Source organism: Rhinoderma darwinii, chromosome 3 (assembly GCF_050947455.1).
Source record: "Rhinoderma darwinii isolate aRhiDar2 chromosome 3, aRhiDar2.hap1, whole genome shotgun sequence".
Classification (NCBI taxonomy): Eukaryota; Metazoa; Chordata; class Amphibia; order Anura; family Rhinodermatidae; genus Rhinoderma; species Rhinoderma darwinii.
Genome location: NC_134689.1, coordinates 320740395 through 320767497, shown reverse-complemented (window position 1 = coordinate 320767497; position 27103 = coordinate 320740395). Strand labels below are relative to the sequence as shown.

The 27103-nt window shown below is 43.5% G+C and overlaps 1 protein-coding gene across 2 annotated transcripts in view; it reads right to left on the bottom strand.

The window, feature by feature from the left end:
• CERS3 (ceramide synthase 3) overlaps positions 1–16984 on the bottom strand; it is a 91645-nt gene extending 74661 nt beyond the window's left edge. Inside the window, exon 1 of one of the 2 annotated variants that reach the window (XM_075858253.1) lies at positions 16936–16984. Coding sequence is in view for 1 of the 2 variants with exons in the window: in XM_075858252.1 (XP_075714367.1) it covers positions 16449–16465 (17 nt within the window). In the remaining variant the exon portion in view is untranslated. Of the gene's footprint in view, positions 1–16448; positions 16501–16935 lie in introns of those variants that run through there. The other variant, XM_075858252.1, reaches the window with a different exon arrangement.
• Positions 16985–27103: the final 10119 nt, after the last annotated feature.

The window sequence follows — 27103 nt, the reverse complement described above, 5'->3', positions numbered from 1 at the left end:
GGAAGTCCATGGTTTCTCATGGAGCACTTCAGGGGATTTTTGGTCTCCCGTTCTTCTCATCGCTGGGGTCCCCAGCGGTCGGGGCCCCAGCGATCACACATGTATCTCCTATCCTGTGGATAGGGGATACATGTGTTTTGTGGGACAACCCCTTTAATGGCTGAGCGGGGAGATACCTCCCTGCTCTGCCGTAGTGTTTAGTGGCGTAACTACTGCTGTAGTAGCCATGGCGGCTGCTAGCGGAGCCTCCGGAAATGGGGGGGGGGGGCCTGTAGCAGCCATTCAAATGTATGGAGCAGATTTTCAGTTGCAGACATATCTGCAACAAATCTGCTGTGCGTGAACTCACGGACACATGTATATCAATGGGGCTGTTCACACGACCGTTGTTTCAAAGGTCTGAAGGGTCCGTGGAAAATAGGACATGTCACACATCCCTCCATAAACTCTAGTCTATGAGGGATCCATGATAACGCTTCCCGCACGGGTGCACCTCGAACGTGAAAACAGTCAGTTTTTCACATCCGAGGTTGCACACGCTCGTCTGAAAGTAGCCCAAGTGTTGAACACCTTGTCTACCGTGCAGGAAGCCAATTCTACAGCATTGACATGCAGAGGAGCACTGAGGCCATGTTCACAACATTGCAGAATTTCTGACTTTTTGCTGTGTGGCGTTTTCACAACTACAATTGACATGCTGCAAAATGAATTACGGTTTCGAATTTCATTTTTCGACCAGGTTTTATTCGCAGCCTGTTGATGAGATTTGTTTAATCTCATCCACTTTGCTGCTACTCTAATACGCTGCAAAATTTCTACACAGAAAATCTGGTCAGAAATTCTACAGTTTGCGCAATGTGTGAACATCACCTAACTGTAAAAGGCTATGTGCATCTGCCTGTAAGTCAGGACTTTCTATCATTGGTTGATCTATCTGGTCAAGTAGCTATAAAGGGTATGTTTGCACAAAGCGGATACGCTGCGTAAAAGCACACAGTGAATCGACCCTGTGCGCCACAGGACATTTTTGCAGAAAAAACGCACCAAATTGTGGTGGTTTTTCAGCCAGAATGTCCGCAGCGGAAAACCATTTAAAAAAATTAAAATGAAATGGATACTTACCATGGCGACACGTCCCTATGACGTCCTGACCCTCTGCAGCCCTGGGATGAGGTTTCATCCCATGTGACCGCTGCAGCCTGTGATTGGCTGCAACGGTCACATGGGATGAACAGTCATCCCAGGAGGCCGGCCTGGACGAAGAAACACAGACTTCTGGGTAAGTATAAGATTTATTTTTTTCTTCTGAGTTGTGTTTTTTGCAGCGGAATCGCAGAAATTCTACTGCAAAAAACGCATCTGCTGTTGAATTTCCAATGGGGAAATCCCGCAACAAATAAGCAGCGTTTACGCAAATACAATTGACATGCTGCGAATTAAAAAACCGCACCGCATGTCAATTTGAGTGTTTTTTCCCGCTCAGCATTTACACAGCGTGTGAATGAGATTTGTTAAAATCTCATCCACTATGCTGCTACGGTATTATGCTGCGGATTTTCTGCAAGGAAATCAGTTACGGAAAATCCACAGTATTAACACTATGTGTGAACTCGCCTATTTAGATGAACGGAAGTGATCTTCAGTCGCAGAGCTTTCAACCGAATCTGCTGCGTGTGACTGCAGCCTTACCTATCACTTCTCCTGACTGGTCTATTTTTAGTACATACTTGTATTCCCCATTTAATAACCATTGTGAAAGATCTTTTTTTAGAACTATGTTGTGCCGTTCTAGAAACGTATGAATACATTGACAACTGGATGGCAAGGGGGCCAATTATCGGGCGCGCGATAGTTGATAGAACGCTCGTTCCAGATAATTGCCCTGTGTAAACGGGACAGCGATCAGCAGATGAACAAGCAAACGCTCGTTCATCTGCTGATCGTATAGTTTTCAAAAAGTAAAATAGTATAGTTGTCGGCAGCACATGATAATAATGAGGATACATGCTTGGGGAGGAGCGATCGGAGTAACGAGCGCACGTCCCCATACTAGCTCCTTGTGAAAGGATCAAACAAGTGCCTATCAACTATCGTTGATCGACGCTCATTCACACGGCCCAGGACGGTCGCGTAAGAGGACACAGCGTAGCTCAACATGTACGCTGTTTCTGCAACTCCCGACCATGAAATCAGAAAGTGGCCGGGAGTCAGCGTGAGCACAAAAAGCTAGAACGGTGTTTAGGGGTCCCCTTTCTAGAGATAGGTGTGGGTCCCAGAGGTAGGTTAGTCGTTTATGACATATCCTGTGAAGTGAATGGGAGAATGCTCTTATGCTGTGAACCGCCGCTACGAGTGTGTCGACGATTCACAGTGAACAAGTAGAAACAAAAAGGGAAAGCAGCCCTCGTACGAAATCTCCTTTGTGGAAACCGTGCAGAAAAAAAATAAATGTTACTTGACAGACCTGGTTTATGGAAAACCACGCTCATCCCCACGCACTCCCTGTTCTCCTCCAGACTGATCGGTGATCCTTTTCTTATCATACAGATGTAGTTATAAGCGACCCAAAAAATCCTCCACACCATTGCATTATGCTTTTTGCTCCCTTTCTGGGAAAATGAGTCCGCAATGTAGACTGAATAATTTAGTGTGCTAAATAGCTTCTTAAAAAGGCCTAATTTTTCTGGAAGTGATGCATTTTGATTCATTACAAGCATTTGTGTTCTTATGATCGGATATCAGAATACCATTTGTGTGTGAGAAATATTTGTGGTGTGGAGAGTGATTGTGCTTTATTATACAGTATACTGGACTACTGGGGAACGGCTGTAAGATATACACTATAATGAATAATTTGGTGGCATTTTTATTAATTATGCATGGAGTAGTGTTATTGTATTTGTAGGAATTATTCTATGTTAGGTAATTGGGTCTGTACAATGGGGGCCCTTTAGTAGCCTGGGGATCCATTTTGCGCCATGGCCTGCAGTAGTAAATCATACCAAAAAAAGAAATTGAATAAAATTGTCCAGCAGCAGCAAAGGGGAACACTTTGAGGTAGAATAAAACTGAGAAATTACACTCCTCAACACTGAAATTGCAACACCAAGAAGGGCAAGACATGAGATTGTGCAAATCGAGGAAGTAGCAGGTGTCGCTAAGATCTCCAATCTGTGGCACGTGGGAGGGCATAAAAGTCAGATTGAAAGCAACGTTTTTATAGCCACATGAAACCTCAAAAATCAGGTAGTGTGGGATGATTAAAAAGGAGGCATCGCACATCGACGTGCCAGTTACCGCCACTTGTCGCAAACTGAGAGGGACAGAATACTTGAACTAGCGAACTTGGTTTATCACTCCGGCAGAACGCTACGCACCTAGGCCGAGATGTCAGCACTGTTTAACATTGCGTGTCCCAGAAGTTTGGAGAACAATTATGAACGGGAATGACCGCAAGATGTACGGACACATCAGCTTATTGGAAAAATGGCGCGTAGTGATCCATTCTGTACTGCAAGTGAAATTGGACGTCACATTCTAAGCCTAAAGCAGAAACCAGTGTCGACACACACCATCAGAAGGAGTTTGCAAGATGAGCCAGACGTCTACAGGTGTTCCATTGACCACATGCCACCATTCTCAAAGGCGATCATGGTGCACCGCAAGAAGGCAGTGGATGCTGGAATGAGGGTCTAACCTCTTTAGTGAGGAGTCCAGCTTTTGTCTAGGGCGCAATGATAGAGATTGGTCCGGAGACCACGTGGGCAAATCCATAAAGAGGCCTTCACAAGGGAACGCAACACCGGTCCTACTCCCGGGAATATGGTGGAATAATGTACTGAAGCCGGACCCCTCTAGTCGTCATTTCAGGTGGACTAACAGCTCGGTGTTACATTGATTTGGTCGTGGAACCAGCGGTGCGGCCATTTCTCCAAAGTGTCCCAGAAGCCATTTTTCAACAGGCCAACGCCAGGCCGCATGTTGTTCAAGCTACTGTGAGCAGCCTGCGTGGCCTAAATGTGCTACCATGGCCTGCAGCATCTCCAGGACTGGTCTCTCATCAAGCACATCTGGGACGTCATTGGTCTGCAATTGCAAAGGGAGTAGCCAGCAGCCAATCTTTGTTCCTTTGGATGTGCTGCCTGGATCTCTTCTCTTTACATTGGTGACTAGGACGGTTGGATTCGGTCTGATTGGGCTCTGCACTCCGCATTTCTATACCATTCTGGTGCGGTTATTTCCTCCTTGATTATCACTTAGTGAATGTCCAGAATTTGTAGGTGCGCACTGTCCATGAGGTGAGAACTTCTCTTCAAGAAGCACCCTACATTGCAGCAAACTATCACAAGAGAGCTGCTGCTAATGTGTTTTACTCACGTAGCATTGTCTAGACTGGACACCATGGTATTCACTTCTCAGACTGAATATGTACTGGGTTAGCCACCTCTGAATGTAAACAAGAATGTTCTCATTTGTTGACAGCAAACAAATATCTTGAAAATAGTGAGGAACTAAAACACAAAGTATATAAGAAAGTTGTAGAACTTTCCATTTATACAGGGATTAAGCTTTATTTACATAAAACTGGAAAAACTTTCACTTTAGGCCACCTTTATACGACAAAATTTTGCTCATTATTTTGCTTCGGTATTTGTAAGCCCAAACTAGGAGCGTCTGGGCTTACAAATCCAGTGGTTTTGGATTTCCAAATATAGATGTTAAATACTGACCAAAACTCTGCCATGTTAAAGTGGCCTTAGACATGGCGCATTTTGACAGATATATCACCAATCCTTGCATTTTCCCATCTAAATTTTTGCTTTTTGCAGCAAAACTATACATGTCTGATCACTTGTCTGAATGGCAACATCTAAAGCGCTAAATGATGAACATTGCCATTGTACACATCACTGCAGCCTCTATATATAGAAAGATGCATATAAAGCGAAGATGTAGTTAATTATACGAATGGATTTGGGGCATTTTCACAACATGTTGCTTTTACCACCATTTTATGGCATACATTAAAATGACAATTCTGGGTTTTATGATCCATTAATACATCAATATAATGCATCTACAATACAATACATTATAATGTTTCAAAGTTTAGATCTACATATTTTGTAATGAAATGTGATGTAATTATACTGGGAAAAGTATATTGGAAAACTAGTTCAGCATTGGAAAGAGCAATAATAATAATAATAATAATAATAATAATAATAATAAAATAAATAAAATGTTGGCATTAGATACAGAATAAAATACTACCAAACAGCAGCTATTTAAAGTGACGCTCCAGGCAAAAGCAGAAAATAGCTATGCGCAGCAAGTTATTTCATGTACAGATTTCCAGATGGGAAATAACTGCTGCTTGGAAACACACAGCAGGGAGCAGGCCGGACGACGCTTGGGGGTCTCCAGATTGCTAAAAAGGAGGCAAGCTAAACTTTAGGGGTAAGGCATCTCAACTACAGGTAGAAGCTGAAACTTACACAAATGATGAAGGAAATGCAAAAACAGCAACTCACTAATGTTTTTAATGAGATTGCTCCCAATGAAATTGGCAGATGCAGGGAACTAGAATGATGTAACTTAAATGATGTGATTCAACATATGGTTTGAATCTACCTCTGGCTGGTCACTTTTTATATACAGAAGTGCAGAAGCATTGCCGACATGCCACCAGAAATTCTGTTCCCTGTATTTTTCAGGAGAAGATGGCAGCCCTGTTCCATGAGAGAGGGTGCAGGAGTCCAAAGGGACTTGCAATACATTGATATTAGGGAAATTTCTTTTCAATGCCTGACTGCTCCTCTCTCCACCCCATATGCGTACACAAAATGCAGGAGTGCAGGAAATGTGAGCTTAACTGCTTCTACACTGCCCAACGTCTTTAGACGTCGGGCTGGTCTGCATATAAATCCGCAGAGACATTTCTAAACGTATCTGAAGAGTCTACAGCTGCCTCTACCTTCTTGAAGGCGGAATACTCGGTGCATAATGGCCGGCAATCATATGATCGTCAGGTAGCTGCTGGATCACGCTCTGCAGTGTATGTCAGGAGGCTATATCGCTCTGTAAGGACGTAGCCATATGTGGCAGATTTTGGTGCAGAAATTTCCACAAATGAAAATCAGTTTTATTCATCTGAATGGGGTTGTTTCTGCAGCAAGAACATGGATTTCTTAATATTCCATTCAGATGAATAGAACGGATTTTCAGTTGCAGAAATTTCCACCCTACCTGGGGCTATTTTTTCAGCCCCAGTAAAGTTAGGACTACACGGTGTCTTTGGCTGCGACACAGGTCGCATGGCCAAAGATTGCTGCGTCTCGATTCCTGCATTGCAGGTAATGAAAGTGAAAAAGTGGCACGAAGTCCAGCTGGTTTGGATTCCTTGTAACTGTGGAGTCGCATTAGTTTGCAGGTCGACCACATTTACTTTCGTTGTCTTCGACGCAGGCAGCACGCGACACAGCGATCTTTGGCCTCGCGACCTGTGTTGCAGCCAAAGTCGCCATGTAGCCCTAGACTTACTGGGGAAATCAGCAATGTAAAACATTTTTAAAACGTTCCCCAAAGCCCTATTATAACCTTATGGGCTGGCCAAAAATGTGTAAAAGAAATAAGACAGAAGAAAGAAAAACAAGTAAATAAAAAACAAAGAATGATACCGCTAGCCCAAACCACAGAGGTAGCCCACCCCTGACAAAACTATCCATCCCTTTTATGAAGATTACCATAATGGCAGCAGAGTCACATGGCCTGTGAGTAGTCCATCATCCATGGAAAGCGGACTACTCACACGGAAAAGGGAGGGGGTAAGTATGAATGGCTTTTTTTTCTACAGCGCTGCTTTCCACAGCGGAAATTCCGTTAGGAAAACTGCACCACAAAGTCGGATGGAAGGTAGGATATGCTGCACAGTTTTTACGCAGCGCATCCGACCTGTGGGAACCCGGCCTTAAAGTTTTCAAATCTGTATGTACTAAAAAAAAAAACAACAACACTGTGCCAAGCCAATTAACAGGTGAAAATGTTGAACTGGTTAAAAGGGGTTGTTTGGTTTCAGCAAATTTCTGTTATTTTTTGTATAATTAAAGTTATACAATTTCCAATATACTTTGGTACTTAAGATCTCTTCTTGTTGTTATTCAGTAGGACCATTCGTTATTTAATTCCTGTGGATAAAATTCTGTCCATTATCATGTGATGGACACACAGGTGCACAGCTCGTTACAGTTGGTGTATTAGAGCGGCGTCTCCTAACCAGCGGCGCATTATAATATGTCAATTTTTGGCGGCCACCCGTGGACCCTAGGCTACCGGGGGGCCCATGGCTGCCCAAACCACTACAGTGTACACAGCAGGAGAACTCAGAGGGGACACAAACAGAGCATCAGCACCGTAAAGGCAACAGCATAGCAGCGCCACGTACCATGATAGCTATGCTCGGTCACGGAGGAAACCTTCTCCTGACGTGCAGCAAGGAGAGAGCAGAGAGATGCTTTGGATCAGTGCTTAGTAGAGCATCGGTACGCAGGAAGGAAGGATGGATGGATAAGGGAGAAGTAGTGTGCACCGGGAGCGCTACGTGGTAATGCCTGGGAAGGTGCTACAGCACTAGACAGCTCCAAGGGCCGGATTAGGGTTACAGATCCTAAACACAGACACTCATTTACCACTGCTGTACTCTGTGGTGTATGCAAACAAAATGTTAGTGCCATTCTGTGACAGAACGGTGCTAAAGGGACAATGAATGACAAATGGGCACTAATTCTGTCGTCATTTGTAATTTATTGCCCCTTTAGGCTACATTTACACGACAGTGAAAAATTGCAGTTTTTTGTAATTCTATAGTTGTATTTACACAGCCGTTTTTTTAATGGCCCATGAATACTGGCCGTCAAAAGCACTGAGCCCGGGGAGGCCCTCGACATCACTGTCCATATATAGACAGTGATGTCAGGGCGTTCAGCTATGGAGACCCCGGCCAGAGCATTGCAAGCTCTCTGGCCGGGGACTCCGGTCTTGGGAAAGGCCTTGACATCACTGTCCACTTTATGGACAGTGACATCAGGGGCTCCTCCAGGTTGCCAACGCTCAGGCTGGGGATTCCACTTCTAGAGGAGCCCCTGGAGTCACTATCCATATAGTGGACAGTGACGTCAGGGGCTCCTCCTGGAGCGGAATCCACAGGCAGAACGTGGCTTTCCCACATCAAGAGCTTTCCCAAGACCGTTAGTCCCCAGCCAGAGAGCTTGTGATGCTCTGACCAGGGACTCCATAGTGGAAAGCCCTGACATCACTGTCCATATATGGAAAGTGAAGTCAAGGGCTTCCCTGGACTCCATATATAAAGTAGCGCTGTGCCTGGGAAGTCCTGTTATGTGGGCCAGGATCAGTAACAGCCATCACAAGGACAGACGCCTAAAAAACGGCTGTTAAAAACTGATCCATTGACTTCTATGGGGGCCGTGAGAACTGACAAAAATAGAACCTGTTCTATTTTTTGATGGCCAGTTTTCACGGGCCGTTAAGAAACAAAAAAAAACACAGCCGTGTGAATATCGCCATAGAACTACATTGTTCTGAAAACGTCCGTGTGATCATTAGAAGACACAGGTCTGATACACCTATTGTTCCGAGCCGTGCACCTGTGTCTCCTTAGAAATGTTCCTATAACAAGGAGAGATCTTGAAAACCGCGTGCAGCGGAGTCGTGTAAAAAACTAACGGCTTGCTTTCCCATTGATCTAAATGGGAAGCTTAATAAAGCGTTTGACGCTTTTTTCGTGTTTTTTGATGCATTTTGTGTGCGCTTTGTTACGCATAATTAGGACTCCCATTGACTATGGGCGTGTTTTACGTGCAAAAGAATTGACTCGATACTTTATTTAAAAATGAGTTTGTAAAAAAGAGCGTTGTATGTACTAACAGCGCACTTTACCAATTGTGTAAATAAAAAGTGTAATCAAGCGTTTTTTGATGCGGTTTTTGGCACGTAAAATGCGCAAAAAAAAGTGTCAAAATACACGCCATGTTAACCTGTCAACTGAAAAGTAATTTGCTTCACTTTCATCATTCTTAGGTTATGTGCACACACAAAATTAAAAACGTCTGAAAATACAGAGCTGTTTTCAAAGGGAAAACTGCTCCTGATTTTCAGCCTTTTTTTTTTTTTTTTTTTAAGCAACTCCACGTCGGAACAGAACGCCGTATTTCCCATTGAAAATCAACGGGCAGATGTATGGAGGCGTTCTGCTTCACGAAAAATGGCAGAAAATAAGCCGTGTGAACATACCATTAGGGTATATGCACGCGTAGTGGTTTCAGCTGTTTTTTCGGGCCGTAAACATCCCGAAAAACGGCTGAAAAATTGGAAGCAGAACGCCTACAAATATCATGGGAAATATGGCGCTGTTACGACGGGGCGTTTCTTTTTACACCTCATTTTCAAAAAAGAGCATGTAAAAAGACGCCCGTGAAAAAGAAGTGCATGTCACTTCTTGAGACGTTTTTGGAGCAGCTTTTTATTCACTCTATAGAAAACAGCTCCAAAAGCTGCCGTAAAAAACACGAGTTTGATTAAAAAAAAACTGCTGAAAATCAGGAGCGGTTTTCCCTTGAAAACAGCTCCGTATTTTCAGACTTTATTTAGTAAGCATGTGAACATACCCTTAGCCTTTTTATGTGTCCTATAGCTTCTGCCAGCTGCCATTTGTACAATCACTCCCAAAATGGCAGCCGGACAATGCTTAGCAATTTGAAGGCACCTTTTCCTGGCTTGTAGCCAAAAATTGGGAGGGGGGGGGGTGAGATTACCTCCCATATTTACGGCAGCTGTGGGTCAGGTTGCTTTGACTTATTCACCTTGCTGTAATTCTGGGAAGTGCTCCCTCTGGTGGCCAATATAGAAAAACATGTCAAATTATTATTTAATTTTTAATAATTTCCACCATGTGGAAGAGAAATGAAAAAAAAACAAACAAAAAAAACGGCAAAAAGCTGAAATATAATAGAAAGAAGTAACTTACTTTAAAAAAAAAAAAAAAAAAAGGTTTCATTCGCCACATTCCCTTTAATGTCCTGAAAACTTCTTCAAGTATTATTGCTTCAGATGAGGCAAAATTGTAGGTAATGATTTAGCCATTGTAGCTGTCCTGCCATTTAGAAGAAACTGCAATTCTTTTCATTTGACCTTCTTGTCTTTAATGAAAACCTCAGACTGTGAAATGATGTCCGCTTTGGCTTTTGAGAAAATTGAGGCAGAAAATCTGATGTTTATGGTTAAAAATAACTCCACAGTGCTAATGTACTGAACAGAATGTATTCTGAGTCTCAGTTGTAAGACAAACTAGATGTGCCAGTTCTTCCTTATCCGGGTCTGATTTTATGTCCCTATACCCGGGGTACATATTTATATCTAGAGATATAGGAGGAATGAGCATCTCATTGAAAATGATCAGTTCCTAAAGGTACTTCTACATGGCCCGGACTGGGCTGTGTAAACGAGTCCCGATCAGCAAGACCGCTCGTTGATCGGCGCTAGTTTGCTCCTTTTACAAGGTGCTAGTATGGAGACGATCGCTCGTTGATCCAATCGCTCGTCCCCATACATTTCTATCATGTCAGCAGCACACCTCCCTGTTTATACAGGGAGAAGTGCTGCCGACAACTATAATATGCTCAGTATTTAAAACTATATGATCAGCGTTTGCTCGTTGATCGGCTGATCGTTGCCCGGGAACAAGCGTTCTGCGGACACTAGTTTGCCCCATGATTGGCCATTGTAATAAGGCCGCGATCTGTCGCTGGCCAGTGTAGTAGGGCCAGCCTCAGCCGATGAACGAGAAAACGCTAGTAGTTGTTTAGTTACGATCTTGTGCGTTTGCCTACGTCTAAGGGTCCTTTTACACCGGCCAATTTTGCCCGTAACAAGCGCCGATCAACGAGACAGTTCATTGATGGTCGCAGGTTTGCTCCTTTTACATGGATCTATGGTTAGTTATGTATGGGCACGAGTGATCGTTACTAGGATCGCTCGTCCCCGTGCATTTCCATTATGTCGGCAGCACATCTCCCTGTTTACTCAGGGAGATGTGCTGCCGACAACGATATTTTCTGCTGCATAAACAATACTATCAGCAGATGATCGAATGTTTGCTTGTTCAACGGCTGATCGTTGCCCTGTTTACACAGGGCAATAATCAGGAACGTGTGCTCTGTGACTGCTCGTTGGCCAGTATAAAATGGCCTTTAGGCCTTGTTCACACAGTGCAGATTATGCATGCATATTTTTTTTTTTACGCCAAACCCAGAATTGGCTCAAAGAGAGCAGACCTATAAAGCCTCTTTATATAATTCTTCTATAAATTCATTAATCTTCGATGAATGAGCATTTGATTGTTCTTCGGCTCATCGTTGCACTGTTTACACATGGCAATGATCCGGAACGAGCAACTGTATGCCTTTGTGCATACTGTACATCTGCAATTGACGGGCTTTAACCCCTTAATGACCGTCCACCGTCTTGACGGCAGGAGGTGCATGTCCTTAGTCTACAGCGACGTCTTTTGGCGTCGCTGTAGAAGAGGCTGATGAGCGCTCTTGTAACTTACAGCTCCTGATCTCAGAGAAGCCTGCTGAATACCACTGGGGGGGGGGGGGGGTGGGTCGGAAAACATTCGGACCCCAGCTATTTAACCCTTTGATCGCCGCGGCAAGATCAAAGGGAACTCCCTGCTTTGATCTAGTCATCGGAAACCCGGTGACGTGATCAAACACTGGGGAATCCCTCTGCAGTCAGCCCTGGGGACCTACAAAGGACCCCAGGGCTGTCTGTTCAGTAAGCCTGCTGTTCGGGCACACTGTGTGCTGCCCTAACAACAGCCTGTGTTATAGTGACACAGTGTAATGTATTAGCATACAGGAGTATGCTAATACATTACAAGTAAAAAATAAAGTTATAAATAAAGTTATGCCTTAATGGGCTTAAAAAAAAAAAAAAAAAAAAAAGTCATTACTTTGCATAAAACATTTTATTGCCCCTACACTAAATAAAAACAAAAAACCTACACATATTAGGTATCTAAACGACCATAATAACCTGAAGAATTAAACGAATAGGTTATTTAGCGTGAAACGTGAACGGGATAAAAAATAAATAAACAAGAAAAACGATGCAGAGAATAGCTATTTCTTATATTCACACCATAAAAATATTTTTTTCCTACCTCTAAACTATATATATAAAAAAAATTAATAAATACAATTTCTCCTGCATAAAACAATACGGCCACGTCAATGAAAAAATACAAAAAAAGTTATGGCTGCTGAAAGGCAGAGAGGTAGAAACTGAAAAATTTAGCTGGTCATTAAGGCCTTTTCCGGCCCGGTCATTAAGGCCTTTTCAAGCCCGGTCATTAAGGGGTTAATAAATATATATTGTGCAGTTTATGTTTTTTGTTTGCAGTTGTATAAAAAGAAAAAACGCACAAATCGAGCATAGCCATGTGGGTGAATGCATGGGAGACTCTCGGCACACACGTCAACAGTGCACCACAGGTGTTGTGTGAATCAAGCCTTTGGCTACTTTCGCACGGCAGTATTGTGGTCAGTATATGCGAACCGATACCGGGAGTGGTACCCAAAATAATAAAAAAATAAATTAAAAAAAAGGGGAGGTACAAGCTTTCCATTATACTTTCTCTCTGTTATGTTTCGCTCCTAGTTTCGGCTTCTAATTACATGGAGCAAATCGGGAATTCGGAAAGGAACAATTGTTATTACGATCATTCATCCCCATACAGTTTACACAGGGGATGTGCTGCCGACAAATGATAATTTTTTTCAGCAGCATACATGAAGCAATCAGCTGATAAATTAGCATTTGCTTGTTTGTCGGCTGATCGCTGCCCTGTTTACGTGGGCCAATGATCAGGAACAAGCATTCGTATGAGCGCTCTATCACCTGATCATTGGCCTGTGTAAAAGGGCCTTTAGCCACACATACGGTCAACATAGCTATTATCAGAACATCGTTCCCATCACAAAAAAGGTTTTTGGGAAAGCTATTGAACAGCAGAGATAAAGAAAATGGGATAAAATAGAAGATGGTGTCTTGATACTACAGGAGACAGGGGGTCTGAGTTATTCTGCTTTTTCAATTGCCCAAAAGTGGAGCAGTTATGAACACCTTTGAAAAGCAAATTATTATTATTATTGGTGCAAATTTACAAATGCTTTTTATTAAAAACTTGTCTTACTTTTTTAGATACAGCTGCTCTGTATCTAAAAAAGTAGAATTAAAAAAAAAAAAAAAAAAAAGGATTTGTAAAGTTGCACCAAAAACACACTGATAGACATTAACAGAAAATAAATAAATTTGTCTTTCAAAAGGTGTCCATAGCCTTTCACTAATAATAATATAAGCGTATGCCTAAAACAGCTGTATTGCCTATGCCATTTAGTCACTGCACTTTTCCTACTTGAAACCAGTAAATGATTGATCTGTAGTGCTATTCTAATGCAAAGTGATTTTTAATAGCTAATAAAATAATGGGTGGAAGTTATTAGGATATAAAACTTAAGAAAGGAGATGTATTAGTAAACAAACTCCACCCATTCATAGTAAAAGCTCTGGAGAAGAGAACATCCGGCGATCTGTTATCAGGGCTGCATTTATGATGCAACTCATAACCGACAACCTTTTATAACTCTGTTAGCAATCTTCGAGGGCTGTTGCAGAATGACTTAACATTTACTGTAAAATAAAGTTCCATTTTGGAGTTACTCAGGGTGATGTATTAGAGAACAGCATTATATGGCTTTTTCCGAACCTATTTTCATTAGCTGAATAACTTCTGCTACAAATAGGAGCAGCTTGCAGCTAGTAAATCGCAGCCACAGGGAAAACAAATTCCCTCCAGTGGTGGCGGCCTGTAGTTGGTCTATGAACCAAAGGATACAGGCTGTCAGTTTTCTTCTGTGCTTCTTATTTTGATCCTGCCTGATATGCATAAGCCTGCAAGTGATGATTTCTTTCACACACCACCATTTATATTAAATAAATGGAGAGATTGTTGTAGGAGGAAAAGGTGGCGAAGGTAAGAGATGGTACCCCATAGCAAAGATCAAATTGGGCCCACATTTATAACATGAGAAAAATATGTCGCCAAATTGTGGCTCATTTCATTTTAGAACAGATGTTTTCACCTCTCAAGACACTTTAAAAAAAGTACAAAAGGGTGGGGCTTAACCAAAAGGAACGGGAACCAAAGATCTGGCACAAAATTCTGATGCAAATTAAGCCAAATCAAAAGGTGGAAAAGGAGGAGAAAAGTGTGTAGCAAGTCTAGCTAGATGCACCCAATTTATTATACAGCATGCACCACTGTCCCATGTAAACACCACAGGTAGAGCCCAAGCACAGTGTGAGCATAGCTTAATAGAGGAATGTGGAAAAAGAGATCCAGATCTAACCTTCAGGTTGGTTGGTGCCCTGTGCAGTCTCTTTTATTTCACCTCCCTCTTTATGGTGCGCCACACAGTGCCCAAATAATACAGTCATACGGCGCCCAAATACCACTGTCCAATGTAACTATCTTTCCATAGGTTCAGCACCAAGTGTGGGATTGGGGTTTCCAACTCTGGGTGCCCAGGCCATCAGGGCCAGTGGTATCCTATTCAGTAGTGACAGGTTGTGTACCCTGTGCAACGGCCGGCCCTTAAAAGAACATTTTTCTGGGCTTCCTGTCAGTAATCCCATTGAAAGTACGTTTCTGCGGCCACATGCGGATGAAACCACTTCCACATGCAGTGGCCAATGGCCGCATGATTTTGCTGGTAATACCATAGTATTATCTGCAAAATTGTGCCGCCACTGTCCACTTCCGGCAGCCGCAAGGTGGGAGTGTATCCTGAAGGAAATTACAATCAGCCTCTCCCCAGCCTGAAGTAGTTGATTACAGAAAACAATAGGACAATAGAATACACTGCAAACATATGGCGATAAGATTGGCTTTAGCTTTACCATCCCTGTAAAGTGCAATGACCAGTTGGCAAATATAAGCATGGCTCATGCTTTAAAGGGATGGTGTTAAATTTTTTTTTTTTATCATATTGCTTTTAATATGATATTAACATAAATTGTATTTATTTGTGTTCTCATGTTCTACTTTTTACTGTGTTCTTACTTTTACTTCTCTATGGTGGCTGACATTCTTTTTTCATCTCTGTATGTGTCGATTACGACACATACAGAGATGGAATACGGCACATACAACCCCATACAGAATGCGAACGGGAGCCGTTCCATTGTCAGAAGCGTACACCGTCTGTGTGGGAACGGCACATGTGGACGAAATCCGGCGCCATTTTCATGTGGACCGGAAGCCGCTGCCGGACAGTCAGATGACGACTTCCGGCTGCGGCTTCCGGCCATATGTTCAGGTGCATGGAGTAGAAGCGTAGACCAGCGGAGGCGGCAGGTAATTTATGTTCGTGTATGTGATGTGTGTATTATGTTCGTGTGATACGGTCTGCTGAGCCCTGTATCTAATCCTCCTACACTTTACAGTCGCTCAGAAAATGGCGGCACACAGTGTAGAAGGTTTGAAGATTCAAACCCTTCCTTCTCCTGGCACTAGTGTGAGGACACTAGAGAGAGTGTGTCCACCACAAATTTGCAGCATAAATCAATGAGGTTGCTTTACCACATTGACCATGCTGCAATTTTGGGAACTGCTCCCTCTAGTGCCCAGCACATGGAAATGTTATAAATTAGAATCTAATTTATAATATTTCCTGAATGTGTAATCACTTAAATAATAATTGAATGAAGAAATTTGGATGAAAAAATACTCCTTACACCGGGCGCTCTGGCGTGAGTAATTCACTGATTCCACGGAGTCATAGGTAGGAATTAAAAGGTTTATTTCGAAGACCTCGGTTTATTTCGAAGGTCTGACGAAGACCTCGGTGCGAGGTTGAAACGCATTGCAGCAAATCCTTTTATCACTTTTATTATTTTTTTTCGAAATAAAAAAATTCATTCCTACCTATGACTCCAGGGAATCAGTGAATTACTCACGCCAGAGCGCCCGGTGTAAGGAGCATTTTTTCATCCAAATTTCTTCGTTCAAAAAGACCACGAGAAAGAGGCTCCTGTGTATTGGAGACACTCGCCGTAGTTTAGCTCCAGAGGCAAGCACAGTGTGAACGAGACCAAAGGTGGATAAGCACCTGACAAGCAACAAAGTTAAGTTGTGCTAACGACCTTGCACAACATAATCAGGTGAGTCCTACCACATCAGTCTACGATTGATTTTTCCACCATATCTTTACGTTATCACCTTAGAGAAGCGCCGTCTCTCTCCTTTTTATCAAGCTTAAATAATAAAATTGTTTAACTGAAAAAAATAAAATTCTAGCGACACATACCCTTTAAAAGTGTGCATTGTGCAATCCACAGGTGGGTGAACGTAAAATTCAACGTCCAAGGTTCAAGTTAAAATGTAGGTTAACAAATTGTGGCTGCGGTAGCTGAGCCAGCACTGTGGGGTTGTGTAATTCATCCAGCCTGTGGAAGCCAAGTCTGGGGGGGTTGCGATAGAAACCTTTCACATACATTACGAGATTTATTCCACAACATTCAGCAGCAGAAGCAAATTCAAGGAGCAGAGCCAGAACTAGAAATTGCAATAGATCTCAACTAGCGGCTGCCAGGATCACCAGAAGTGTAAAAAATAATAATAGTGAATGGTAGAAGAGTTTTTCTGCAGAGGTGGTGCTGGCGCATACAGTAGGAAATGAGAATAACTTGGGTTAAGCCTGTGGATCAAATATCATCTGCTGTTCTACATTCACTAGGAAAAAATGCCTTTTTTGGAATAAAGGCATGTATGAATGGACATGGGGAATGACTTACTTTTTTCCTTCATGGGCAGCTTTCTCCTGCTTTGACTAGCTTCCCAGCTCTGCAAACACAAAAGGAAGAGACACATCAGCGCAGCTTTGTTCCTGTATTATCAATGTATCTGCAAATCAGTAACTCTGCTTAGTAACCATTGGTTGTAGATTATTAAATTGTCAGGGAGAAGAATGTATTTACAGAATGGGCATAGCATCCGGACAAAGAAAAGCTGTCTGTAGGTCATGTGGGTACAGCGGTAATGTACATCAAAAATTGTACCCTTGCCCTCAGAATTTACAGTGTGCGGAGAACAAACTATCACTCAAATGACCATTTATGTGTCAGATTAAATCACATGCCTAAGGATGTGTTCACGTGGGCAGGTTTTGTGACGTTTTTCTTAGCAATTATTGTAAAACCGTGGCAAAAAACACTGTGGCTGTGAAAAATTGTGGCAAGCTTCGGAAAAATAGGCTTTAGGGTAGATTCAGACGGTGTGGTCATGTCGTGCTTTGCAACAGCCATCATGTGAATACTGCAGCATTTTGCCGCATTTTCATAGCAGTTAAAAACAAAATCGATTGACCATCCGAATATACCACATATGAACGCTCAATCCAGATCATTGCACTGTGTAAACAGGTCAATGATCAGCCGACGAACGAACAAACGGTCATTCATCGGCTGATCATATCGTCCATGCAACACAAAATATTATCGTTGTCGGCAGCATATCTCCCTGTGTAAACAGGGAGATGTGCTGCCGACATGATGGAAATGTATGGGAACGAACGATCGTAAAATTAATCACTCGTCCCCATACATAACCAATCATTGCTCCTTGTGATATGAGTAAACTAGCACCAATCAACGAGATGTCTCATTGATCGGTGCTCGTTTTCACAACCCATTTAAGAGAAACTTTAGCTTCATAATTTCTTAAATCAGTAGCACGTGTTACAATAAAAAAAAAAAAAGAAAGCACAATATGCTGTGGACAGGAGACAAATAGTCATATATGTCCTATTCACATTACATATTGATATACCGTTTGTTTAACAATTATAAAACAACGCTTTCCTTAGATAAAGCACCAAGTGTGGGATTGGGGGTTCCACCTCCAGGTGCCCAGGCCATCAGGGGCAGTTGTGCTCGCTTCAGTAGTGACAGGTGATGCGCTCTGTGCAACTGCACAGGTCGCACACCTCTTAGGCAGGCCCTTTGCCCCATAAAACCTAAGTCCTACTTCACACCTCCTGTATTACTTATACAGTAGAGAAAACTAAAACTTACAGGAAGCTATCCCTAATTTATCCCATTGGTTTCTATGGACCAAACGTTTGCCAAGATGTGTTATTTTGGCATATGCTTTTGTGCAATACCAGGGATACTATTCGGTAGCACAGGGCTTTATACGATTGTGTACTGAAAACGTATAGGCGATATACTTCCCAACTTTCAAGAAATGCAAAGAGGGACAACTGATGTGGCACACGTAGCCCGGCAAATGTTTCAGTTTTAAGCCACACCTCTAACTCCACCCAATCCCCGCCCATACACACCCAATTCAGCCTACACTTTCATGCTCCCATAGGGCATTCCCACAGTATAACGCCCCCATAAAGTAGAATGCCCACGCAGATGCCTTATTACAGTACAATTCCCATAGCTGCCCCCATACAGCATAATGGCCCCCTAGCTGCCCCATACTGGGTCCAGAGCTGGAACTGCAATGTCAATGAGCTACACGATTTCGGTAACTCCAGGAGTTATAGGGGGCAACAGCACTAAAAGTTACTAAGGCAGCATCAACTCTAATTACAGCCCTGCCAGTATCTAAGCCTATCATGTGTGATACTGTCCGCTGGGCCCTATATCTAATCCTATCCATAGCTATAGGGGTCGTAGATAGATAGATAGATAGATAGACACACATGCATACATATTTGGGAGGGAGGTTGGAACATTTGTATTGGGGCTATTGCCCCTGACTTTTTAAGACCTTAGAAAGCTGCGGGCCATTGGCCACGAAGAGAAGTTGTGGGGCCCAAGAAGGACTTTTGGATCGTGGCCCATGAGTCTTTAGCTATGCCCCAGACCGTAACCTCAGGGGCTTTCCCAAGACTGGAGTTCCTGGCCAGAGAGCTTGCATTGCTCTGGCCGGGGACCCCATAGTAGAAAGCCCGTCATCACTGTCCATATATGGACAGTGACGTCAAGGGCTTACCCAGGGTCCACGCTTAATGTAGCACTGTGCTCGTGGAGTACTCGACAAGTGGACCGTGAATGCTGACCGTTTCTTGCTTCAGCATTAGATTCAACTGTATCTGCATGCTGGGTACGCAGATGCAGTTGACACCGGGACATACCACCGGCTACCCAGGACAGCTGGACGCCGCCCAGAATCGGGACTGTCCTGCTGAATCCAAGACAGTTGGGAGGTATGTGTGACATATACCCCTTTTTTTTAAAATTTTATTATGAGTCAATGGCATGACATGACTATTTATGACGTACATTTGCACGTTTTTTTTTAGCAACTTCCTTCATAAATTTGGACATGCTTAAAGTGTAGCTAAACATTTAACAAACTTCTGACATGTCATAGTGATATGTCAGAAGTTTGGATTGGTGGGGGTCCGAGCACTGAGACCCCCACCAATCACTAGAACGAACTAGCTGAAGTGCTTGTGTGAGCGCTCAGCTGCTTCGTGTCGGTTCGGCTTTTTCCGGAATTAAATGTATCGGTGTACGGACTCAATACAAAGTCTATGAGCCCGTACTCCAATACATCGGCTTTCCAGAAAAAGCCAAACAGAAATGAAGCAGCTGAGCGCTCACACGAGCACTTCATTCTAGTGATTGGTGGGATTCTCAGTTCTAGGACCCCCACCAATCAAAACTTCTGACATGTCACTAAAACATGTCAGAAGTTTGTAAAACGTTTAGCTACACTTTAAGGATCAAAGAGGAAAAAAGAATAAGTGTTGGGGTGAATTTCCTCAAATTTATTAAAAGTTGCATACCTCTTAATAAATTTGCCGCACTTTGGCTCATTGGCAAATTCAGAAAATGAAATCTTTGCCTGCTATGAGCAGGAGCAGATTTTTGCCAAAATTTGCGCCATTTTATGACTTTAGTATTAATAAATTTGTAGGCTACGCCCACCTCCAATAAACCCTGCACACTTTTCTCAGCACTTATCAAAACGGACAAATGTCTCAGTATATGCCAAAATCCGGCATAAACTGATTATTAAATGTAGGCCAACATTTTTTGGGGGGGAAAGTAGATGAAAGTGCAGTATCTTCGACATGATATAAAATAGACCTGTGAGTACTCTACAGCAGGTTTCCCCAACCTTGTTCTGCTGGGGCCTCACCAGCCAGAACAGGATGATGCTTGAACCTCATCAGCCAGTGGTCGAGGTCCAGAGATTGGTGCAGCAGGAGAAAGTATTGTGCATTGTGCAACATATCATCACTTCTGTCAAAGCCGCCTACCCAACAACTGGTGGGCACCTCACATTTTGAGACGCACTGCTCCACAGGATATAAAAACGTGATGTACACCCAGCCTTAGAGATTATGGATCTCAATGGAATAGAACTGGCCATATACATTCTGATTGTTAGCCAAAGTTGCAGCATGATGCTTCATCCTATTGTTCGTCAAATAGCGCTTTACAACTGGGTAGTCGAATCACGTAGTATTAAAAAATGATTTTAAACTACATTTAGGCCCTGTTCACAAAGAGTTTTTTTGCAGGCAGAAAAATCTGCCTCAAAATTCCGCCTGGTATTTTGAGGCAGATTTTGACCTGCCTGCATGCTGCTTGTCGCGTTTTTCGTGGCATTTTTCGCCTGCGGACACTGAGCGCCGCGGGCAACATAAAACCAGCGAAAAACACTTTCTCTGCCTCCCATTGATGTCAATGGGAGGTCAGAGACGTAGACGCCCGAAGATAGGGCATGCCGCTTTTTTCCGCGAGCAGCTTTTACCGCTCGCCTCCGCCTCCCATTGAAATCAATGGGAGTCATTTTCGGCCTTTTTTTGGCACGTTTTCCACATCAAAAAACTGTGTGAACTCCCCCTTAGTGTTGCAACTTGAGTGTCTGAGACTTTCTCACAGTGAAAGACATTGTCAAAGTCCATTGTGTTATACAGTCTTTCCATATACTTGCCATTTATGGTAGAAACACACTCCGCGTATACACTACAGATTTTCCGTAATGGTATTCATTGTGAAAAATACGCAGCGTAATACAGTAGCGGCAGAGTGGATGAGATTTAAACAAATCTCACCCACACACAGTGGAAAAAATAATTCATAAATTGACCTACCGTGCAGTTTTTTAATCCACAGCACATCAATATATGATGCGCTTCTGTTTCGGGTTTTCCTCTTTGAATTCAATGGGAAGGTAAAACCCGCAATAAAGAGCAATGTGTTGCAACTTTTGCAGTGGAAACACTGCGATTCCGCTGCAAATAAAGAAAACCAAAACTATTTTTTTTAATATAAAAATGAATTAAAAAACTTATACTTACCCCTGGCTATAGTCATGGCGAAGAGTCCCTCTGTTCTAAATGCAGCTCGGCCTCCTGGGATCAAGTTTTATCCCATGTGACTGCTGCAAACACATGGACCATCGCGTCATCCCAGGTGGCCAGGCTGCGCTTCCGTCTAAGGTATACGTCGGGATGACCCGCGACGTATACCTAGGACAAAAGGCCCAAACGTATCGCACTGTATGGCACCCAGTGGGATATATTGCCCAGGGACCGGCCCTGGCAAAACTACTGATGTCACTGTCCATATAGGGACAGCGACTTCAGGACTTCCCTATCGCTGGATTAGGCGAGCAGAGCATCAGCTGATGCTCTGCTCGGCGACTCCAGCACTCCCGACGTCACTATCTATATATGAACAGCGACTTCAGGAGTTTTCAGGGGGCCCGAGTCCCGGGCCTGAGCCATCTAATAGCGCTCTGCCCAGGGCTGCAAACGCCGTGGAAGCTCCTGACTTCACTATCCCTATATGGACAGTGATGTCACATGTAGTATGAATTATTTTTTTTTACATACGGTGTGCCATGTGTCAATGGGAGACAAAAACGCCTTCCAGTTGTCAAATATATCACTTTCATTATGCATATGAAATGTAGGAAGGATACACATTATTCCCGCCAGTACATTCCTAGCCATTTTGAGGCGCCCATTTACATTACGGTTTTACCCTACGTTTAGCGTGTACACCAGGAAGGCGTCTAACGTACACGCTGAATGTGTCTACAGGAGAACATCCTCTTGGCCTCCGCTGGTCCGGTATAACGTAAGAAAAAGTAGACTACGCTATTGCATACAATGGAATCCAGTTAAAAGAATATATACCGCATGGTATACGTTTTTCCAACGTGGGAGCCAATGGGTGACAGATGTCACTGTATGGCATATGACATACATCAATTTTATGTCCAGACAACCCCTTTAATTGCCTGCATTATTGTTGCCACACTTCCCATCTATGGTCAGCCACGCCCTGACCTAGATACACTATGAGTGTTTCATATTCATTATTAAATATACAGTAGAAAAAAAATTGATGAACACTTACCAACAGTGCATGAACGTGAAAACTACCACAACAATGTCAGCAGACAGTCACTAATTAGCATTTATTTAGCTGTAATTTAGCCAATGAAAACAAATGTTATAGGATTTAGATTGGGGGTTAGAAATAACTGTCAGTATCCATATACTACCAATAAATCATGAAAGAAAAACGGCCATATATGTGGAGCCTGTTGAAGTTCCAGTCTTACAAATTGACTAGTTCAAGGGTAATGCAATAGGCAGAGCTGTGTGCAATGAGCTTGTACAGCCACATATGGGGCAGTATGCAACCCAGCGTACCGCTGAATGCTTCCCCTGTACAGGACTGTATAATGTAGGTAGTCTACCTTAGACGTTATGCTTCTTGACGAGAATACCTTCATAATAAGGCATCCAATGGGCTACATCCTCCCTTTCTCTGTAAAGCCGGCATAACTCGAAATGTACGGAATGAGATGTTAAACGTAAAAACAAAAACCACATGTACCTTCGGCGGATGCATCAGTCGTTCATAGACTCCCATGTTAAAAAAAACTATACGTCACAGCCATCAAGTATAAAACGTATGTTTTTTTAACATGGGAGTCTATGGGCGACAAATGACATCCATCAGAGGAATCCGTTGCCCATAGCCCCAGCATCTTACTTATCCCTACTAGGTCACAATATCTTCCAGCATTATTAATTCTTATTCATTAATCTTGTTAGTGTAGTTTCTAGCATTAGTACATTAGTATACATGCACTTTATATGTTTCTGTATAGTTTTTCTTCTTATTCCTTTTACCTGTTCTAACCGATTCTTCTATTCCACCCCAGTTTAATTACTTAACCCCAAGCTCACTAGCTACATTGTCCTCCCCTCCTATACAGTAATTGCGCTACCCCCATTCCCTAGTTTAAACACTCCTCCAACCTTCTAGCCATCTTCTCCCCAACACAGCTGCACCCTCCCCATCCCTACCGTAGAGTCTGTATCCAGGGGCGTAGCTAAAGGCTCATGGGCCCTGGTGCAAGAATTCAGCTTGGGCCCCCCTACCCCTCCAACACCACCAGACTTCTGCGTGCCCAGCCGCCTCGCTGAACAGCAACCATGCATGCCCCCACACAGTATAATGCCCCCCCATAGCTGCCCCTCTGCAGTATAATGCTCCCCATAGCTGCCCCTCTGCAGTATAATGCTCCCCATAGCTGCCCCTCTGCAGTATAATGCTCCCCATAGCTGCCCCTCTGCAGTATAATGCTCCCCATAGCTGTCCCTCTGCAGTATAATGCTCCCCATAGCTGCCCCTCTGCAGTATAATGCTCCCCATAGCTGCCCTCCACACAGTATAATTCTCTCATAACTGCCCTCCACAGTATAATGCTCCCATAGCTGCCCCCACACAGTATAATGCTCCCATAGCTGCCCCCACAGTATAAAGCCCCCATAGCAGCCCTCAGTGTAATGCCCCCACACAGTAAAATGCCCCACACCGTATAATGCCCCAATAGCTACCCCATACAGTATAATGCCCCCATACAGTATAATGCCTGCATATCAGCCCCCCATACCGTATAATGCCCCCACATATCAGCCCCCCATACAGTATAATGCCCCCACATATCAGCCCCTCATACAATATAATGCCCCCCTATACAATATAATGCCCCCCATATCAGCCCCCTCATATGTGCATAATATAAAAATAATAAAATGACTTACCCATCACCGTTCCCACGCCGGGTGGAGGATCCTTGTCTCCCTTTTCCCTGCGATATGAGTGACACGGCGCAGACTGGCGCAATTACGTCACTGCATCGCGCCTGTCTGTGTCGAGTCGCTCATGGCTCAGTGAATGCTGGAGGAAGGAGCCGTCAGCTCTTTCCTCCAGCATTGAATTCAACAGGAACCGGGACCTAGGTGGGTGACCCGCGGCCCCCCACAATTTGTAGTGTATTGTGCAGTGTGCGGTGGAGATAGAAGGGGGGCTGTAATTTAACGGCCCATCTCTCCTCTCTCCACCGCAAACACAGACAGCACAATACAGTACATTACGGGCTCCCTCTTCAGCTCACCAGGAGTCTTCCAGCAGCGGTGCACCACGAGTTTTCCCGCACCGACTCTTTCACGCTGGCTGGAATTCCCCTGACATGACATCACGGTCACAAGGTATACTGAGTGTACCATGTGTCCGTGACGTCTACTAAGGAGCCTGGCCCGTAACCAGGAAGTGCCGGCGTCCGCGGCACAGAGTATTTATTTATTAGCGTGCTGTGAGGCAACGGGGCCCCATGGGCCCCCCAGGCTTAGGGGCCCAGTCGCAACTGCAACCCCTATAGCTATGCCACTGTCTGTATCCAACAGAGAAGTCGGCCCAGTTCTCCAAGTACCCAAACCCCTCCTTTCTACACCAATTCTTTAGCCACTTATTTATCTCCCTAACGTCCGGCTGTCTCTTTGGTGTGGCACGTGGTACATATAGTATTTCTGAAAATACTACATTTGAGGTACTTATCCTGAGCTTACTACCCACGTCCCTATCATCATATATTAGGACTTTCCACCTACCTCTTAGTAATTTGCCAACGTGCACCATGGTCGCTGGGTCTTCACCAGCACCCAGAAGACAGCAAACGGTTTGGTATTCCCAGTCTGTGTGACAGATTGCCCTATCCGTTCCCCCTAATAATAGAGTCTCCCACTACCAGGACCTGTATAGAATTTCCTATGCTCCGATGACAGAACAGAATAACGGAGAAACTTGGCACCGATGTGAGCAAAGTCTCAAAACGTAATTCAAGAAAATAATGAGGGTGGACACATCTCTATGGTGCAATTTCATATGAATACAAGAAAAAAAATAATCTCCATATGCCTCTGTATGAAATCTGCTTCTGAAGGCACAGTAGGTCCCTATAGACTTCTAAGGGTGCGGTACAACTCGGAGCTTGCATGGAGCAGTTATTTAGCTTTGTGCATAACCCCCTTAAGGTGGCGATGTCTGAGATCCAACCACAATTTGTGAGGCAGTATCATTTTCTACTGGTTCACTGATCTCTAAAAGGAGCATACATTGCAATGCATTTGCTACAATTATATTGGTTTCTCCCTATGAAAAGGGCCACAATGGTTTTAAATATTTTTAGTATACATATTTTCCTTAAGAGAGTGAATTTACCAGCACAACTGTAGCATTTACTCAGTAGCAGTTGGAAGCAAGTTCTCTATTGACTGATTTTATAGTCAAGGCCCTTTTATACAGGAAGATGATTGGGGGAATGGAACGCTTGTTCCCGATCATCCACCCGAATGAAAAGGCTCAGCGATCAGCCAACAAACACGCAAACGTTTATTTGTGGGCTGATCGCAACTTTTATGTGAACGGACAGACCTGCGCAGGTTTTTTACGCGTGTAAGTCGTCATGCTTTATCGTCGAACCCTTAGGCTATTGTGGACCCTTAGGCTACATTCACAAGAGCATGACAGATTTACGCGTGTAAAAAACGTGTGCAAGTCTGTCCGTCTGCGTTGCACTTTTGCATCTGTATGCTTTGCATGTGTCTTTCACACACTTGCAAGCACTTTTTTCAACGTAATTGATGCGTGAAACACTGACAGCACGCGGATATGCGTCCGTGTGCTGTCTGTGGTTTTCACGCACCCGTTTACTTTAATGGGCGTCTAGGTGAGTGAAAACGCACCAATATAGGACATGCAGTGAGTTTCACCCAACGGACACTCGCTGCACGAAAACTCACGCATGTCTGAATAGCGCCATTGAAATCAATGGGTCCGTGTGCAGTGCGTGGTTTTAACGAGAATCACGCTCGTGTGAATTACACCCTTATGCTCCGTTTACCCTGGCATCATTGGCTGTTTTTACAGGAGGGGGTGAGTGTTTGTTTACATGTCTCTATGATTACAGAGGTCACACAGCTCCATAGAACAGATACATATGGCCTCCGTACACAGCCATACAAGCTCTGTTTAACCATATGTACAGTCATATTTCCACAGAAGCAAAGCTCTCAGGGGAGAATACCTCTGTACATACGGTACCAAGGATTTGTATGGGATCTGACAAAAAAAAACAACAACAACTCTGTTATGCTTCTGTATGAAATCAGAGGGATATGGAGGTGCAGTAGAAGCCTTATGTACCTCTATTGCAGCCCTATTGTGGCTCCGTACAAAATAAAGCTGTAATATGGCCACGTGCATAAGCCCTAAAGCCTCATGTTACAGACCTGTATGGGAGCATGTCTTACTTCTTTTGTTCATAATACATTAGGTTTGGTCTGAAACCATTTTTTTTTTCAAGGTCACTGGTAATTGACACGAGACAAACAAAAGGTAAAGCGAGTCCCTCCATGTGTCATTGACACTCCCTTTTTTTGTGTGGAAATTTGAATGAAGGTCAGTAAGTACTGACTAGTAACCATAACACAAGGACTATTGCTCCCAACAGAAGGTCTAGATAATCTGGAAAGTCTTATCTATAGGATACATGAAATGAAGTTCTCAGCTATTTACGTGGAGCTTCTGTCCAGTCACATGCAGCCCTAACCTAAATAGAATCACGAGG